We start from the raw sequence: 17924 nt of genomic DNA, 5'->3' as shown, positions 1-17924 counted from the left end.
ATCTCTTAGCTTTTTTTTGTGCAAAAAATCTCTTAGCTAACATGTATAATAAAGTAGTGAACAAAATTCCTGAATAAACAAAGGAAAATGCAGAATAATATAAATATTAAAGATACTGGTTGTTTAAGAGAGGATCAGAAGGTAGTACAATGTAGTCCCAGAATCCACCAAATCCTAAAAAACCAACCCCACATGAAAAAGGCAACAAAGAAAATCTAATTAACATATAAATGGAAACAAAAGTAAAATATCCCTCTGAGAAGATAGGCAGAGAGACACTACACTTTTGTCCTTTTTGTAGTAAATAAACTAGAAGAACCCACAAATTAAAATAAAATTAAACAACAATAAAACTAGTTGATAACCTTAATAACACCACTAACCATTTTCTAATATTACACTAATAAAAAAAGATATAAGAAAATATGCGTTCTTCTAATTGAGCTGGGAGGGTCATGATGATTTTCCAGTCTACCATATCCAATTCTTGTCCTAAGAGTTTTGCTGCATAATCAGGATTGTCCAGAAGCAGAACTTGACGAAGAGAGGTTGCTGTTGCTTCCTTGATTTGATCCATTAGATTTCTTGGTTTTGGAGAGCTTCTGTTTGAGCTCCAAGAGAAGCTGTTGATTCTCCTGGTTCAGAATCTGAGCTTTCTTCCTCAACCTTTCATTCTCCTTTATTATAAAACAGTTTTGCAGGTATAGCTTCGAGTTTAGCCTCTCCATTTCGATAAACCTTGCTCTGTGAAAGCTAAAAGAAAAAATAAGAAGGTTTGATTTATTAAAGCTCTATGCTATGATTATAGTTGAGGTTAAATCATTGCAGCACCACATGGGTTGTGCAGCTTCACACGTTTAATGTGGAATTACATTAAGCAAAAATCATAGCTGCATTTATTTCGTTGTCAACCAAAAATGTCAATTTTCTTGTAAATAAAAATCAATGCTCAAACAGAAGAAGAATCATACTCTTTTTTGGTTTCCAGAGTAGAAAAGATAAAGCCACCACAAGAATGAAAACAAAAATAAAGTAATGATGATGCAGTAAGTATAATGATGAAGTTTGAAAACGAAAATACAAAACACATTTACAGAAGATAAAAGAAATGAAACCGACGCAAACCAAGCAGGTACAAGCAAAAAACAGAGCCAAAATGATCTTTATTATAAAAGAAGTTTCGAAACAGCAAAAAAAATCGAAAAAGACAAACAAATAGGGTTTATTCGGTTGGCTTTGTCTGAAAGAAAAGGATTTAAAGCTTTAAGTTTTTTTCCATTAATTTAAAGGTGTGTTATATAAAAATAAAGAACGAGAAAAAAATAGTTGGGTGGTTATGTGAATGATATTCACGTTGCTTGTACGTGAGGGGAGAGATATTACCTTTAGGTAAGAGTGTTCGAATGGGGTGAGAAGATGTGAAGTGTGTTTATATGTTTGTAAGAGAGAGAGATTTGTATGAAAGGTAGAGAGGGTTTGTCTGAAAGAAAAGGATTTAAAGCTTTAAGTTTTTTTCCATTAATTTAAAGGTGTGTTATATAAAAATAAAGAACGAGAAAAAAATAGTTGGGTGGTTATGTGAATGATATTCACGTTGCTTGTACGTGAGGGGAGAGATATTACCTTTAGGTAAGAGTGTTCGAATGGGGTGAGAAGATGTGAAGTGTGTTTATATGTTTGTAAGAGAGAGAGATTTGTATGAAAGGTAGAGAGGGACAAAGAGAACAAAACGAAGATAGTGTCTCTTATATAGAGCCACAAAAACTAGTCTCCTGACACAACAATCATGCTTTGTGTTGTGTTTATGCTTACATGGCAGCCGAATTCGCAGCTCTGTATTTTGTTTTTGTTTCTTTTCTAAATACTTTAATAATAACTTGTGAGGCAAAAGTGAGAAAAAGATTTGTGTTGCGTCATGTGAATGATGATCGAAATAAAGAAGAAAATTAGAGGAAAAAAAGTACTTGGAGGAGGGTTTTACTTTCTTTGCTTCATTTGAATTTTCTCTATAGCATAGGGTTATTCTCGTCTTTTACTTGCATCTTCACATTTTGGTTTGGTATTAGATAACCGTTATAACATGTTCATTTCCTCACCCGCCAAGTAATCATTCCCGTTTACAGTTTATGATATCATCATAGGCCAACAGAAATTTATAGATGTCATCACAATGTTTCAAACAAGTACTAGTATGTAGACCGGCTTGGTTCCATACTTAGATAGTATAAAATTAATATTACAAAACGGTTGAAACGAGTATTTGAGTGAAAATGATGATGATGAATGATGATGATGATGATGATGATGAAGAGGAGGGTCTCTATAGGCCGTCGTCCCTTAAAGATTCGCAATGATGGTTTGGGATTGGTTCGAACCATCATCATTCATGATTCAATTTAAATTTTAGGTTGGACCATTTTCATTACTCTCTTTACTTATTTCATTACACGGTTTGGTCAATGTTGGTTTAGTCAACACTAGTCATCATCAGCGATAATAACACATGTTACAGGGTGTTCGTGTCCGATTTTTCTTCATGACCCTTTTCTTCTTTCACCATCCTTTATTTAGATAAAGATTGATATAATTAAAAGGAAAAGAAAAAGAGAGAAATTATGAAGAATGAGGTTAAGAGAATCAATAACTCTGTTATGTGTTTATGCGTGTGTCACTGTGTGAAAATAACATATAGCTAAGTAGATTACATTACAAGTTGGATTTGTTTAATCTTTTATGGGCTCTTTCGTCACTTCATCGTTTAGCTTCACTAACCAGCGTCCCTCATGGACCTCGTTTGGTTGCACAACAATACGAATTATTACACTTTCACGTTTATAATTACTGTTTACTTTAGCAAATTTTGTGATTTTTTTTTGGATTTTGCATTTTATTCACGGAATAAATTCGGAAATCGTTGAATGCATACGTTGTGAAGGGTGAATGATTAGTTGGTGTGCTGTTGTTGCGCTAAGAGTTCCAAAATGACAATGGTTTAAAGTTTCTTTTTTTTTTGCCATCGGTTTTAAAGTTTCAAACACACAAGTTCGAACCCATTAATTATTGTGTGTCTTGAAATGGAACTATAAATAAATAAAAATGGAAGTGAAAATTAAATAGTGGTTGCACTTCTTGCTTACATCAAAGGCAATGATAATTAATAAGTAGGGAGGTGTATGTGTGAGTCATCCATGTTATTGTTAGGAGAATTTGAAATGATATCTCAGCCCCGAATGGTTTGGGTCTCTTTCTCATTATAATAAAATATTTAATTATATGCTAATTTAACAGATTGCTTTTCTTAAAAATTTCTAAGCAAATATATAGTCTGCATTTAGCCAATAATCACTTATGTGTTGGTCTTAGTGATATAAACACCCTTGAATATTAGAATAAATGCTATATTGATTGGTTGTATATGCAGGACATCAAAATGTATGCTCTATAGTATGTTAGATCGTGTGAGTATGAAACTATATATTTCCCACTTTTAATCATTATAATTTGTCATCATTTCGTCCCTTTAGAGCTTTATTTCTTTTTATGTTTTGGGTCTCCATAAGGTATAAAGTGCGTCCATATTGCATTGCATGGAAACATTATCATAACATCTCCTAACTTTTAAAACATACAACGAATTGTTAATGAAGATTTTGTGGGGTGGGAGCACTAATGATATGCATGGGTCTGAAATATAGTATTAATTAAGAAAAAAGGGCTTTTTTTTGCAGCTGATACAAATCACAGAGATAAAACTACATATTATACACACGCTGGGAAGCCATTAATTTATGCACTTTCTAGTTATATTTTCATATGATGTTTACAAAACCTTCCAACTTGCAACAGATATACCAAACGCGCTCTCTATGAATATTTTCTTCGTTTTTTACAATGTCCTTGATTTAGGGTCGACATTTCTTTAAATTTGAAGAACAAAACAATTCGAGACACTCTAGTTCTAACTTCTATCAAACAGACCTCAATTGCATATAATTCATAAGGAACGTTGTTAGATTCGTATTTGGTGTGATAAAGATCATATTATGACCGATATACCACCATTGTGATTTATCTATTTAGTTGTTTAAGTAAAAACTTTGTTTTTCCGTTTTCTTCTTCAATGATGTCATTTTTTTTTAATTGAATTGTTTTCAAGAAAAATGCAATCTGTAGAATAGTACACATGGTCATGAAAATATTGTTTACTATTTCCGATCCAGTACTATATTTTTCTAAAATATATTAATAGATGAGTTCTATTCAATGTAGATATTTAACTATTTATAATAGAGAAGATCTATTATAAAGACATACATTGGATCAAAACTCATCTATAATATAATTCATTTATAAGAAAATTGGGGTGGAAATGCTCATCTTCTACATATGTATTTTATTAAAAAAGAACGGAATTATCATAAACTCTGTTTTCCTTTAGTTATTCAGCAACTCAACCAATATCAATTATTTATGAGATTTTGTTTCCTATAATGATAATCCCACGTACATATCTCTGTGTATGTTCTTGTTCGACGAATCTACCATTCTTGTAATTCGTACTTTGTTTTTTGTGCAAATGTTAAAATTTGAACCTTGTTTAATTTTTTTGAACTAAAATTCGTACCTTGTTAATCATCTAGTCTTTGTGAAGTTTCTAAACTTCTTTGGTTTTAGTAGTTCCAAAACTTGTGACACCATCTAAGAGCATCTCCAATAGTACTCTATTTTTTCCTCTATAATTTACACTAAAATAGAGTAATTCTATTATATTATAACTTTTGCTCCAATGATGTTACTCTATAATAGAGTTACTCTATTATAAAGTAAAATATATAGGAATGTCATATTTTACTCTATATTTAGAGTGAAAAAGTGACATCTCTCTATATTTCACTCTATAATAGAGTAATTCTATTATAGAGTAACACTATTTAAGCAAAAGTTACATTATAATAGATTTACTCTATTTTAGCATAAATTACAGAAGAAAAAATAGAATCCCATTGGAGATGGTCTAATGTCTTGCACATTTTTAGACATCGTGATCATTGCAAGTTTGCAACTAGCTAGCCCACTAAAGTTGATGTTAGGTTATACACATTATGTAATGTTTTTGCATGGCGTTGTGGATTTTCCATGCAGTAAATTTTAATATATATTATATACTCTCTCCGTTTTTTAATATAAATCATTTTACATCTATGCACGTAGATTAAAAAAACCATTAATTTCTTATATTTTTTAAACAAAAATATCATTAATTATTTACCTAACCACAATTCAACCAATAGAAAAATAAAAAATATATTATCATTGGTCATACAACATTAATTATTAATAAATTTTACATAGAAAACCGAAAACGACATATAATTTGGAACAAAATTTTTTTTCTAAAACGACTTATATTAAAAAGCGGAGGGAGTAATATTTATTATTAGAAAAGTAATTAATAACCACAGTATGTAGTCTTTTTTTTTTGTCTTCCGATCAGTATGTACAACGGAAGTTAATTATCTACCTCATATAAAACTTGAAATTGCAACAATGACTCAATTTTCGGAAAAACAAAAATGCTCAGCCAACTTATTATAAGCTATCAAAGTTTTAACTCATTCTTAAAATTAGTTTGTTTTTAATTTTCCATGCATTCGCCTGCATTTTGGGGTTCCACTTTGTTTTGTTTTGCTTTGTTTTGTTTTATCTACACAAATCTTCTGTTACTAATATTTAATCTCATAAAAGGCAACCAAAAGTTATATAAAGAGGAAGCACCGTGTTAGCTTTGCTCTCTGGGTGTTACACTATCGTGCAAAATTGTATCTTTATGCACATGCGCTACTTTATATTAATTTACAAACCAATAGGTGTAACCATTTTATCTTTATTTCCATATTTTGTGGATTCATAAATATTACAACGAATTTTGTCCCACGATGAATATTCTTTTCGTTTTAAACTCGCTTAGCGAACGTCATATCCAACTCAAAATGTATGGAACATCCGTCTGCCTTTACTAAGAAACACATAGTCTGGTTTTTTAACCGATGTGTTTCAGTCCTCTACAAGCATCCTGGTTTGCATTTTTTCTGTCCCTTTTGGGTTGTGATCCCTTTATTTTCATCATTATTCCTTTTGAGTTTGACCGTTGTTGAAACTTCACAACTTTGATTGCCGATATGGCTTAATAAGATCCAGTGTTAAAAACAAAAGATAACTGAAAGCGTATGATCAAGTGATGTGTCTAAGTGGGTAAAGTGTTCGACATGGACATGGGCGGAGGAAAGTATTAGGAGCTAAAATATTAGAAAATAGAATTTAATTTTTTTTGCTAAATATTTCAAATTGATCCCAACCAAAGTACATCTTGATCCATATATCAAATATTAATTCAAGTGAAAATCAATAAGTACATTAAATAATAAGAAATGAATATCAGTTCAATAATATTCACTACAAAATAAAAGTAGACCCATTCATATTTATATGATGATAAAATCATTTTGCTGGTAATTTTATAAATATGTAAATATGTTATGATATTTTTTCTTTAATGAGGTTTATGCAACCAAAAAAATATTTTTTTTCTCATGATCCTCTATTTGGTTCGCAACTTTATGTGAGTTAAAAGTTGAGAATCAAGTTTGATAATCTGCACACACCGTATTTCTTAACAGTATTATAAACATCTTAAATGGTTATAAAATGTACGATTTCTAGACCTTTGAAATTAAAGTTATATTCCGTATAATGTTCACAATTAGAAAAGGTGGAATATAAAACATGAAGGCACTGGAGATGTTATAAATGTAAACTTGAAAATAAACCAAACGAGAATGCTTCCCTATGCTTAAATGTTAAAACAAACTTAAGAAATTGTTAAAATCATCAAAACAAATTTGAGATTGATTTGCATATAGCGAGCGAGCGGTCAAGTGGACGGTATAGTTCAAGTTAGAGGACTTTTTTCAGTTTGGTTAGCTAACTAGTACTCGGTCTATCTGAATCATACCGAATGTTTGAACAAATTAAAAAGGTAAAGCTTGTACACAAAAGATAAAGAAAAGCAGAAAATATGATGACTACCAGGGAAAAAATCATCAAAATCTATAGGCTCTAAAACTGAAAACTTCTTAAATTTGAGAACGGTTCTAGTCCAGTTCTTAATATATCTAAGCGAATAGAACCTTCAACTTCATATATGATCTGCTCGACTAAAATTTTAAATGTTGGAATGTAACACATAGAGTTACTTCAGCAGTAATAGATAAAAGCCTATAAGAGATGGGAGACAAAATGGGTCTTAGGGTACTCACGAATTTGAAGTAGGAGTAGCCAGTCTCATAATAAACTCTCTTCTTCTGTAACATCCAATGATGACCAAGCTCCTCTAATTATATAAAAAAAACTTTAATTCTATCTTTTTCTGCTTTTCCTTTTTTAGCTAGTGCAATTATCCAATTGTTCTTTTCATATTAACTTTTTCAGCGTATCTTAAATACCAGTTACTGAAAATTAGTGCAAAGGGGAAAAGAAAAAGATAATCTGACCTAATGATTTAAGGAAGTTATTGTCATGGACAACAAAGTAAAAAGAGAAGTTACTGAGTTCATTAAAAAAGCCAACAAGGACAGACTTATTCAATTTGACATTTAATATTTATCAGTATAGAACGCAATCAAACTGCAATGTTTATTGCTAACACTCAATCGTCCCAACAAACTAGTTTAAAGATGCAGAATGTCTTTCGTGTATAGTTTTCCCATAAAGTAAATAAATTACCTCTCAAAATCAGGAAAAAATAATTCGAGGAAGATTATGTATACACATGTGGTCTTCAAATCACTCTAGAATTTTAGAAACAATAATAGCCTATTATGCCAATTAATTGAAATTATATAATTGCAATCTCTAAAATTTGTTTTAAGTAGCTAATTGAATTTTCTAATTTGCATATATCATTGTTACTAATCAAAGCCTAAACATGTCCAACTATAAGAAAGAAAAAAAAGGACCCCAAGTCCAACTATAATAATTTGCTTTAAATGGTTTGGTTAAATAAAACAGTTTGCACAACTCTATACATCTGGCAAATCATGCCCCCTTGATGGATAATGCATTTATATACACACATTTACTGTATATAGTTTGGATGTAATAAATAAATTCAAAATATAATTTCTTACTTACAGGTTAAGAATAAAAAGTGGTAGCAGAAGTACTCATGAGTACTCCTCCCAACTTCATCATGATGATGATCAGCATCATCCACCATTTCTGCCTGTAGATACAATTATGCAAAGTGAGCCCAACCTGTTACAACCATCTCATTGAATCCTTACTCTACCCTCTTCACATGTTCCCACTCTACCCTTCAACTTTTAATCATAATAAGAAGTATTGAAACCTATTAGCGTGATTACAATTTCTATAAAAAAATTAACATATGTCATTTAGTAAAATATTTAGCTAGATAATGAGTTAAAAATTTACACTATCATTTTCGTATGAAACTTCGTTTATTCAGTGAAGTTTATCAAAAGCGATAGTAAAAAACAATTGATAGATTGCATTGTATAAAAAAAACAAAAAACACATCCAGTTATTTGAAATATAATCTGACAAATAAAACTTCAAAAAAAAAAACCAGTAATGAACCCATGCCAAAATTAAGGTTAAGTTAAAAAAAAATAGAAAAAAAAATTAAGGTCAAGTTTTTGCCACTACACTGATATCATAAAGCTTTTGTTCCGCACTTTTTGACAACATCAAAATGCTTTTTCGCATCATACTGGGCATAATGGGCTTGAATCACGTTAGTTACCTACACAACAAAGGTTCTCTATTTACAGTTTAGTTTAGCTGTTTCGTGTTTGTGTCTGTGTATGTTGAAGAAGAGTGTTTTAGCAGATCACAGTAGATATCTGGTGGGGAGATGTCAAGTCTCTCACTCGTGTGAAGATGTAGTATGAACGACTTTTAACGATTTTTCTATGATCGCTCGGTTACTTGTTTGTTATGATCATTGGCTATGATTATTCTTACGTGACCCACCTGTTTCCCTATCTCAACTTACGTCTCATCCCTACTGGTCATTAGTGCATTTACGCTTTCATGGGCTCACTTTTTTCTTTTTCTTTTTGTCATCACACATATGGGTTCATATGAAATAAATAGTAGTTATTAGGTGTAAACTTATAAGTAAACGCAAACAATCAAGGCCATAGACAACTCTTAAATTAAATCATCTCAACTACAACATCCGGCTATCAACTTAGCAATAGGGCTGAGTATTCGGGTCGGATTATTCGTTTTGGAGCTTTTGGACCTATCTACAAACCAATATTCTGGTCGGTTTTCTATCTTTAATATTTACAACAATGGAGACAACCGAGAAGAAGAAGATAGATAGTTTCCATTCATTAACTTTTATTTTTTCTTACCAAATTTTAGCAATTATACAGTTCAAATACAAATGTTGAATTGAGATTCAGGTTAGAACCAGAACACATGATGAATGTGACAATGACATTTTCAAATGAAATATTCACATTCTTTTTATGGCTTCATCAGCATGCCTTTGATGTATTCCAAAACTCCATCTACATCTACCGTCCACGCCACTGATACTGGTGAGTATCCCACCCATGGATTGCTCCCATTCCATCTGCAATCCAATCAAACCAACATTTAAGAGGAAAAGTCTAAAGATTTTAAAAGAGTGAAATAATAAAAGTTTTATAATAGTAAAAACCTCTTGAGGCCTTGATCCATGAGTGTGTGACCAACACATATTCCTTGAGTCTCCACACGAACAACACCTTTCTTGTATGTGAATAGATCAGGCCGTACTACAGCCACAAAGCTCACCGGGTCATGAAGGTACACTCCTGAAAACCAGCGACAATCAATCAAAAACTTGAAAGTTTCCATAAGCATGTTTTGATTATAGTTTATTGCTTTTTTTTTTTACCATAAACACCATCAGATTTGACATGCCAATCTCTGTAGAATTTGCACATGTCGCTTAGTAACTTAGCGTGTTTCCCCTTGGACTCACGGAGAGCTAAGAGGTCATCATCTGAAAAAACATACACTTTGCTTTTAGTTGAATGTTAAAAGGAGACAAAGAGGAGGAGGAAAGTTTATTCACCAGATAGCATAAGTTGGGTTGTGATGTTTATCCCAACAACAGTGATATCAGCTCCACACGTGAACACCACATCAGCTGCTTCCGGGTCATTATATATCTAACACACAGAGAAACAAACTCATAAACTGTTTTCATTAGCAGAAGATTAAAGAAGAGGTTTAAGGGATGTTTCTTTACATTAGCCTCAGCTGCAGGATTAACATTGCCTAAAGAAAAGAAAGCTCCACCAAGTATAACAATCTTCTTCACTTTACTCGCAAATGAACTATCACGTTTGATGGCCTAAACACACGAGTCATGGTGTCAGAAACACAAACCGGATACATAAGATTTAAGGAATGAGATTGTTAATGAGTCTTCTTACTATTGCTAAGTTGGTTAGAGGTCCAAGAGCGAGAACGGTGACTTCACCAGGATATTCAGAGACTTTCTCAACTAAGAACTCAGCTGCACTCTTGTCACATTTCTTTCTACAAGGAGAAGGAACAGATACGTCTCCAAGCCCGTTTTTACCGTGCACGAAATCAGCAACTCGTGGAATCCCACCCTGAGAATCAACAACACAACAGAAGCTAAAGTTACAACGGTTTCCATGGAGCAGAGAAGAGAGAGAAAGAGTGTATGTAACCTTCAAGGGCTCTGAACTTCCTTCAGCGACGGGGAGATCAGGGAAGCCACCAATCTCACACTGTTCTTTTGCATAAACGATCAAAACACAAAGAGATCACACAAGGAGAACTATACAGAGTTAAGTGATGGTTTTGTTACATACGAGGAGTAAGGCGTTGCGGGTAGCGTCTTGTGTTTGGACATTACCAAAGACGGTAGTGAGTCCTAATATATCTAGCTCCAGTGTTTGAAACGCCATCATTATCGCCATGCTATCATCTAAAAACCAACAATACATAACTATCAGATTCTCCTATTGATCTTTACATTTTGAAAGGAAACTTGTTTCCATAAGCAAAAAACTAACAAGAACCTCTTCTAGCTGCTATTAAGAAAGTTTAAAAATCAAAACTTTACCACATATTGACTTCAAATAAACAGATTCAAGAAGTCTTAAGCACAAAGGGTGTTGGTTGATCAAAGTCAAACCTCAAAACAAATGAAAGAAGCCTCCTCACCTATGCCTGGGTCTGTATCGATAATGAGCTTCTCACGCTTAGAAGATAGACCCGAAACGTCACCGTTTGAGATCCCACCGTTGCAAATCTCCATAGCAGAATCCATATAACTTGGTTTTCTCAGCAAAGTAAATGTTAAAACCCGAGTGGAAACGATCTTGTCGTGGTAAAGAAGAGTTTGTTTCCTGATGTGTGTATATATACAAAGATGAGAAAGAGGTGAGCTTTCACGAGAAAGATACCTCAAAAAGGCATAAACTTTTGGAGAGAGACGTCCAGCTAAGCTTTTCTTATTGGTAAATCGGAAGTGGATCAGCTCTGGAATCTCAAGATTTATGGAGAGAGAGAGAGAGAGAGGGAGAAACGTCCAGCTAAGCTTTTCTTATTTTTTTTTTATTTTTATTCTCTCCCTATTTTTGTGGAGACAGAAAGATTACTTTATTTTGTGCTAAAATTTATTTTAAGCCATGTTTTATTTTATTTTTAACCTACCACACTGTAGTTAATAAAAATCATTTTCAAATTAAATTTTACTTAGGTGTATCGTTACAGTTTTGATAGGTTGTTGTTCCGAAATAACAAACTAATTTTCTATTTTTTGATAAAATATGTGACCAATTTTGTAATTACATAATTTTTTTTGAAAATATGGAATATATTTTTAGAAATTTTAACAAGAGTTATTTTCTTGATTAAAATGTGGGTTTGGACATGTTGTGGTTGGTGAAAACGTTTTATTAATTGGAAGGAAACAAAAGAATAAAATACTCATCCCCATAGAATAATAAAAATAAGTTGGAAAATATGAAAAATTATTGGTGTTTGGAAGTTGGAAGGAAGTGACCTTTTTTGTCAAATGCCAACTAAGCCAATTATATGTTGCCAACGAAGACGCATTGTCTACAGTCCAAAACGCAGTTTGTTCATGCATTTACCCATTTTTTATTTCGTAAGCTAAAGCCCAATATGTAATGGGCCTATAACATGAAACTCAAACGTACATTAGCTTCTTTTTTGGGTTTTAACCTTAAGCCTCATGATAAATAATTGACTAATTCATGGTTCATTGAAAATCAGTTCAAAATTATGCAAGTAGAGATTAGTGTGTATGCATCTTTCAGGGGTTTTCATTTATTTTCTTTACAAAAAATTTCACTGTTACAACTTACATCATAGATAACACTACAAATTTTGGTTAGATTTAATAACTGTTTGTTAATGGATTAAATAAGAGAATATAGTTTACTTTTTTTTTTGAGCAACCGGAATATCATACAATAAGTAAAAGCCGAATACCAGCATCAGACAGAGGGTCCACGTCATCTAATTTAATCAGCCAATGAGGTAAGATTATTTGTCCACGTCACATCAGTCTGAGCTACGTTTTTTAGTTTGTGATATGATGGGCCTATAAGCCCACACCGATTGAGTATTGGAGCCGCGTCACATTCAGTTTGGGGTTCGTTATTGTCTTTGTCATACGATGGCCTCATAAGCCCAAACCGCTTGAGAATAAGAGCCGCTGAATCATATCGGTGAAACAGCTCGAACCCTAATCATATGTTGAGTCTTCTCCCTTCGACGACATACGCTTCGTCGTTACCGCTTCTCCACTAATCGTCGTTCAATCGACACGCAATTAAGTCTCTGTGCAATCAATCATCCGAGAATCGCATTTATGGATTCCTTTCGACTTCTTTCATCTGAGATCCTTTCTTCATCTGAGTTCTTTTATAGCGATCTTCTCAGCTCTATTTTATCTCAAATTAAAACAACAATTCTCTCAAGCGATGAAATCCAGCAGCAACACCTCTGTTTCCGGCGATCTTATCTCCAAGAAACGAAACGGCAAAGGAAGTGTCTCTTCCGCTGAGCCGATCAACCGTACCGACCAACCCCGTGACTCTTCCGCCAAGGCTGTCTCTGTCGTTTCCATGTCGAAAAAGTCAAACGGCAAGGCTGTTCTGTGCTCTGACGTGCCGATGCGACATATCGGCGGAACCGGTGTTTCCTCCGCCAAAACCCATGAAGTGATGTTCTTCAAAGATGTCAGATTTGGTCCACAAGAAGGCGAGCTAAGGTTTCGTCTGATCCATTTTTGGGAGGCTCGGAACCCAATTAAGAAGGTGCTTATTGGTATAGAGATGCTACTTATTGATGAACAGGTGTATTCCGACATCTCTGTTCGCTTTTTTTTAGTTATGCTTGGTCGATAAGTTTACTCATAGACGTTACTTTCTTTATTCCAGGGTACTGTGATCCAAGGGTTCATCCCCCCAGGAAGGATTGACACCTATTTGCCACACATGATCGCCGGTTCCATTTACAGACTCACTAATTTTTATGGGTCTAGGAGCAAGACTGTGTACCGGGTTGCTGAACCAATCGTGGCCATCACTTTCTCATGGACCTCTGTCCTCTCTGTTTTTGAGGACAGTTCGGTTCATTTTCCTGAGGACCGGTTCCGATTCAATGGGTATGAAGAGTTTGAAGCAGGCTGTGACCTCGGAGGGGATCTTTATGGTAAGCTATCAACTTCTTTATTGTTTGTCACAGGTTTTGGTTTGAATAGTGTTATGTTTTAGTCTTATTTGTTTATACTTGAATTTATGGGTTGACATTGGTTTGATTTGGCTGATATTAAGCTTCGGTCTTATCTTTTTAGACTGGAATTTATGGTTTTTATTGTTTGTCATTGGTTTTGGTTCGTATAATGTTATGTTTTAGTCTTATCTGTTTAGACTGAGTTTAAGCTCTATTCTTTTTTTTTATTGCAGATTACGTTGGTCACATCAAACTGGTGGGTGAGCAGGCTCTGACTGCCGGTCTTGTGCTTGATGAAGTCGAGATAGCTTCCTCACGGCGTCTTATGGTTCATGTCCAGACACATGCGTAAGTTCTACTCAGAGTTTTCAATCTATGCATATATCATTTCGCTTATCACATGTGTTTCGGTTTGTTGCAGTGGTCCTGTGATGAAGCTATACCTATGGGACAAGGTTGCTACGGACTTTTGTGAGAAGTTTAAAGCGAATGGAAACACTCCGAGTGTTATTTTGGTGACTACTGTAAACCCAAAACGGTTTGGAGGTTATTATTACCAGAATTCTGCTTATATGGTTTAGAGATGTAATTAGGATGCTTGAGTAACTTGAATTAGACGCATTATGTGTTGAGTAATCAGTTTTTAAAAAAAATTTATGATGTAGTAGTTTATTTTTGTATGTTATGCTAACATTTGTTGTTATGCAGGCGCTCTAACACTCTCCTCCCTATCATCCTCCCGTGTGTTTCTCGACTTGGACGTTCAACCAACCAGAGATTACATGACTTGGTAAGCACTCCTTTGTTGATCAAGCATTGTAGCTTTATCTGACATTAATTTAATTTTTTGCTGATCATTTTCAGGTTGGGATCAAACACAGATGTTGCCAACAGGGTTAATCCCGACATTGTGACCAAGGCAGAGACGGTTACAATAGGAGATCTTTTCTCTTACATCAAGCATGAAGGATCAAAGGTACAATAATTCATACTTTAGCACATTCTTGCACTGGTCTTAGTTGTTTATACTATTTTATATTACTATTACGCAAGGTTGCTTGGTTTGAGTGCACAGCCACCATTGATGATGTTGTGCATGGTTCTCCATGGTATTATATTTCATGCGGTGGGTGCAAGACGAAGGCGACAAAGGGGCATACTACGCTCATGTGTAAAAAATGTGGGAAAGCTGAAGTTACCGGTGTTGCAGAGTAAGAGTTATAGTTTTGTAAACTCACATGTTCTGGCACTCATTGTCACTGTTCCTCTGTCACAGGTATCTTACGAAGCTCTCTGTCTATGACAAAAATGACCATGGGTTTTTTGTGCTTCTCGGTGACGCTGGGCGTGAGTTGACTGGGAAGCCAGCATCAGAATTGGTTGAGAGATACTTTGAGGTGATTGTAAACATGTCTTCCATACAGCTTACAAAATGCATTCTCATAAGGTTTTTTTTTTATTAATGATAGGCCAATGAAAGCGTAGGAGATGATCACATGGTTCCGGTGCCACAGGCTCTAATTGATACCATTGGGCAAACTCGCACTTTCATTGTGAAGGTTTCAAAACACAATTTGGAAGGCAAGACCCGATCTTTGACTGTTACAAAGGTGCTCCCTCTTGAAGCTGCAGCAGCTGATGGCAACTTAGAAGAAAATGTGATTGCTTCTGCTGTCGAGGAGACCTTACAGATGGGCAAGCGTGTGAATGGTTCTTCCAGTGAGCATGAGGGATCCACAGATGCAGCGGTGAAAAGGAGTTTTGATGGGGATGAGTCAGAAGAAGCTAAGCGTGCCAAATGTGGCTAGCAAGTTTTAAAGGCTGAATTGGTTTGCTAATAGACTATGCTTTATTCCATATCACTTTCAGACGTTGTTTTATTTTATTCACTTTCAGACTTTGCTTTGTTTTGTTTCACTTTCAGACTTTGTCTTTGCAGTATTTTATCTATCTTGGTATTATTATCTTTTGGTTATACTTTGGATGATCACCTATCGATTTAGGTTATAATTCACTTCTAGACTTTGCTTTGTTTTCTTTCACTTTCAGACATTGTCTTTGCAGTATTTTATGTGTATCATCATTTATTGTATTATCATATTTTGTTTATAAATTGGAGGATCACTCAATTTAGGTTAGAGAATCACCTATCGATCCATTATATAAGTTTTTACAAATTTTATCAAATTTTCATGTTTTTCTCTATTCCATCTCCATTTTAAGCTGTTTAATAATTAACTTAAGAACAATGGAAATATGATACTAAACAATACTACAAAGTTGTAATATTTCTACACAATAGAAATGACTAATATATCTGCATATGTGTGATGCAATATACCCAAAGTATCCTTACGTAATATATAAACATGGAATCATTCATATTGAATTTCTTAAAAGTTTCACATCTTTATATTAAATAAATAACTACAAAATAATAATTACCAAATAGATTATAGCTCCAAATTAAATAAAATTTTTGCAAACACATGATGAGCAAAAAAAAATGATATAATAAAATAATAGAAAACTATTACTATTTTCATAAATAAAGTATTTGAATTTTTAATAAATCTTTTAACATGATCGCTACAGTCTTAATAGAAACTTAGCTATGTTTACATATAAAATAAAAACTAATGATATTCCTAACAAAATTTTTATAATTTTCCAGAATCATTTCACTCTAATTTATCCCAAAAAAAAATGATAAAGATGGATGGTGATAGTGGTTAGCCAATTAATTGTATAAACACATCAACTACATTTATAACTAATTTTTAGAAAGAAATCAAAACTCACACAATTTTATCAATACACATAAAGCATTTCAAAAGGCGAATAAGAAATCATGTAAAAGCATGCATCAAAGAGTGACTTTAACTTATGCATCATTCGGATTATTATTCTTTTTTCTACCGGACTTGATGCCTAGATTTATTTACATTTTAAAGAATTTTGTCATTGTTTTTTTTTTTAATCTCTATTTTTATATAAAATCTAAAACTCAACTTCTGTCTTTTAATCTTTGCTAAGCAATTTAAATATATAAAGAATAAATTAAAAGACATAATCCGCGCGTAGCGCGGACACTGGAACTAATAGTTTACTAAAAAGAAAATTTAATGGTTTCTTGCCGGCAAAAGAGATCAATAATGAGAAAAAGCATAAATCAATATACAATTTGAAAGTAAAGTGGGAACATGCCAACATGGGATAGACGAGAGAATCTTGGCGGCCGAAAATGGGGTTTTATGCCGATTGTTTAGCCCAACCAACCTTCTCCACTATCTCTATTATTATTTTACCCATTTTATCATCATATATGTACATATAAACAACGTTCCGATCATTTGATGCGTTGAACCGAAACATTTCATATAATCAAACATTCTTCTCTTAACCCGAGTTCCACACAAACTCCCCTACTCAGCTGTCAAAATAGCATTGCTTTGTAAGAGACTGAAGGCTTGTCAGGAAAATTGTTCAAATTCACCTTTACATGTTTTTTCAATATTAAAAACTCACCTTTACATATATATATTTTTAACTATCCAGAGATATTTGAGTTGAAGTCTAACTAATTTCCCACGAGGTCATAGCAACGAATAATCCGATCTCGGTTTGAGATATAAAACACGTCTAGGCAAATAAATGACGACTTAATTTTGAGAAAGATTCAAACCTATAATCAACGTTTACGTTTCACTCAAATTTTTCCTTTACCAACAAACTACCACCATTTGGTTAACTTTATAATGATTATTTTGTCATTAAGTCTACATGCAGCGAATCATCGAATCCTTGAACTCGAAACTTGCAAGATCATTGTCCTGTTGTCCAACTATGGGTTGGACAAAACCCACGCACGTCTCTAAACGATCGATGCATATGAGTTTTTAGCTTTGTATCCTCTGATTAACGCAAAACATAGATCAAAGTTAATTATTTGAAAGGTAAAAAAAATTATTTGAAAAGCCGCAACAAATCATCTACTTACCAGAGAACTTGTCAGTAAAGTTGTGTATGCACTTTTAGTAAATATGCATGCTCATCAGTTCGACATGAAAGACCTACAAAAACCGGAGAAGCCAAGAGAT

The 17924-nt window shown here is 33.5% G+C and overlaps 3 protein-coding genes across 7 annotated transcripts; 1 reads left to right on the top strand and 2 right to left on the bottom strand.

Moving 5' to 3' along the window:
- Nucleotides 1-88: 88 nt before the first annotated feature.
- LOC103867297 (protein LITTLE ZIPPER 4) lies at nucleotides 89-5294 on the bottom strand. 4 transcript variants are annotated; one of them, XM_033291457.1, is made up of 2 exons: nucleotides 1624-5294; nucleotides 89-744 (listed from the first exon to the last, which is right to left on the bottom strand). In XM_033291457.1, exon 2 carries the CDS (start codon nucleotides 726-728, stop codon nucleotides 513-515), a length of 216 nt encoding a protein of 71 aa, XP_033147348.1. In that variant the 5' UTR covers nucleotides 729-744; nucleotides 1624-5294; the 3' UTR covers nucleotides 89-512. The 4 variants fall into 4 exon arrangements, with proteins under 4 accessions (XP_033147348.1, XP_033147347.1, XP_009143598.1 ...); XM_033291456.1 differs by having other exon boundaries at nucleotides 89-753; nucleotides 1624-5291; XM_009145350.3 differs by lacking the exon at nucleotides 1624-5294 and adding an exon at nucleotides 1384-1599 and having other exon boundaries at nucleotides 89-753.
- A 4100-nt stretch (nucleotides 5295-9394) lies between these two features.
- On the bottom strand, nucleotides 9395-11710 carry LOC103867296 (uridine nucleosidase 1). Of its 2 annotated transcripts, none has more exons than XM_033291451.1 (9): nucleotides 11252-11710; nucleotides 10926-11041; nucleotides 10782-10841; nucleotides 10518-10700; nucleotides 10331-10435; nucleotides 10154-10250; nucleotides 9974-10081; nucleotides 9755-9890; nucleotides 9395-9667 (listed from the first exon to the last, which is right to left on the bottom strand). In XM_033291451.1, the coding sequence occupies exons 2-9, from the start codon at nucleotides 11031-11033 to the stop codon at nucleotides 9559-9561; spliced, it is 906 nt and encodes a 301-aa protein (XP_033147342.1). In that variant the 5' UTR covers nucleotides 11034-11041; nucleotides 11252-11710; the 3' UTR covers nucleotides 9395-9558. The 2 variants fall into 2 exon arrangements, with proteins under 2 accessions (XP_033147342.1, XP_009143597.1); XM_009145349.3 differs by having other exon boundaries at nucleotides 11281-11698.
- A 1360-nt stretch (nucleotides 11711-13070) lies between these two features.
- LOC103867791 lies at nucleotides 13071-15632 on the top strand. The gene is made up of 9 exons (XM_009145878.1): nucleotides 13071-13445; nucleotides 13530-13803; nucleotides 14058-14172; nucleotides 14246-14370; nucleotides 14533-14614; nucleotides 14689-14800; nucleotides 14878-15035; nucleotides 15101-15221; nucleotides 15294-15632. The coding sequence occupies exons 1-9, from the start codon at nucleotides 13071-13073 to the stop codon at nucleotides 15630-15632; spliced, it is 1701 nt and encodes a 566-aa protein (XP_009144126.1).
- The last annotated feature ends 2292 nt before the right edge of the window (nucleotides 15633-17924 follow it).

Source organism: Brassica rapa, chromosome A05, assembly GCF_000309985.2.
Source record: "Brassica rapa cultivar Chiifu-401-42 chromosome A05, CAAS_Brap_v3.01, whole genome shotgun sequence".
Classification (NCBI taxonomy): Eukaryota; Viridiplantae; Streptophyta; class Magnoliopsida; order Brassicales; family Brassicaceae; genus Brassica; species Brassica rapa.
The sequence above is the reverse complement of the archived record's forward strand: the minus strand, read 5'-3'. Positions and strand labels throughout refer to the sequence as shown.

Bases quoted from the DNA above. Each gene is read 5' to 3' on its own strand.
- LOC103867296 (XM_009145349.3), bottom strand. From the start codon at position 11,386: ATGGATTCTGCTATGGAGATTTGCAACGGTGGGATCTCAAACGGTGAC. The intron at 10,701-10,781 runs GTTACATACACT...GTTGATTCTCAG, and splicing joins GAAGTTCAGAGCCCTTGAAG to GGTGGGATTCCACGAGTTGC. The intron at 10,251-10,330 runs GTAAAGAAACAT...TCTGTGTGTTAG, and splicing joins ATCCTGCAGCTGAGGCTAAT to ATATATAATGACCCGGAAGC.
- LOC103867791 (XM_009145878.1), top strand. From the start codon at position 13,071: ATGAAATCCAGCAGCAACACCTCTGTTTCCGGCGATCTTATCTCCAAG. The intron at 14,615-14,688 runs GTAAGCACTCCT...GATCATTTTCAG, and splicing joins ACCAGAGATTACATGACTTG to GTTGGGATCAAACACAGATG. The intron at 15,222-15,293 runs GTGATTGTAAAC...TATTAATGATAG, and splicing joins TGGTTGAGAGATACTTTGAG to GCCAATGAAAGCGTAGGAGA.
- LOC103867297 (XM_033291457.1), bottom strand. From the start codon at position 728: ATGGAGAGGCTAAACTCGAAGCTATACCTGCAAAACTGTTTTATAATA.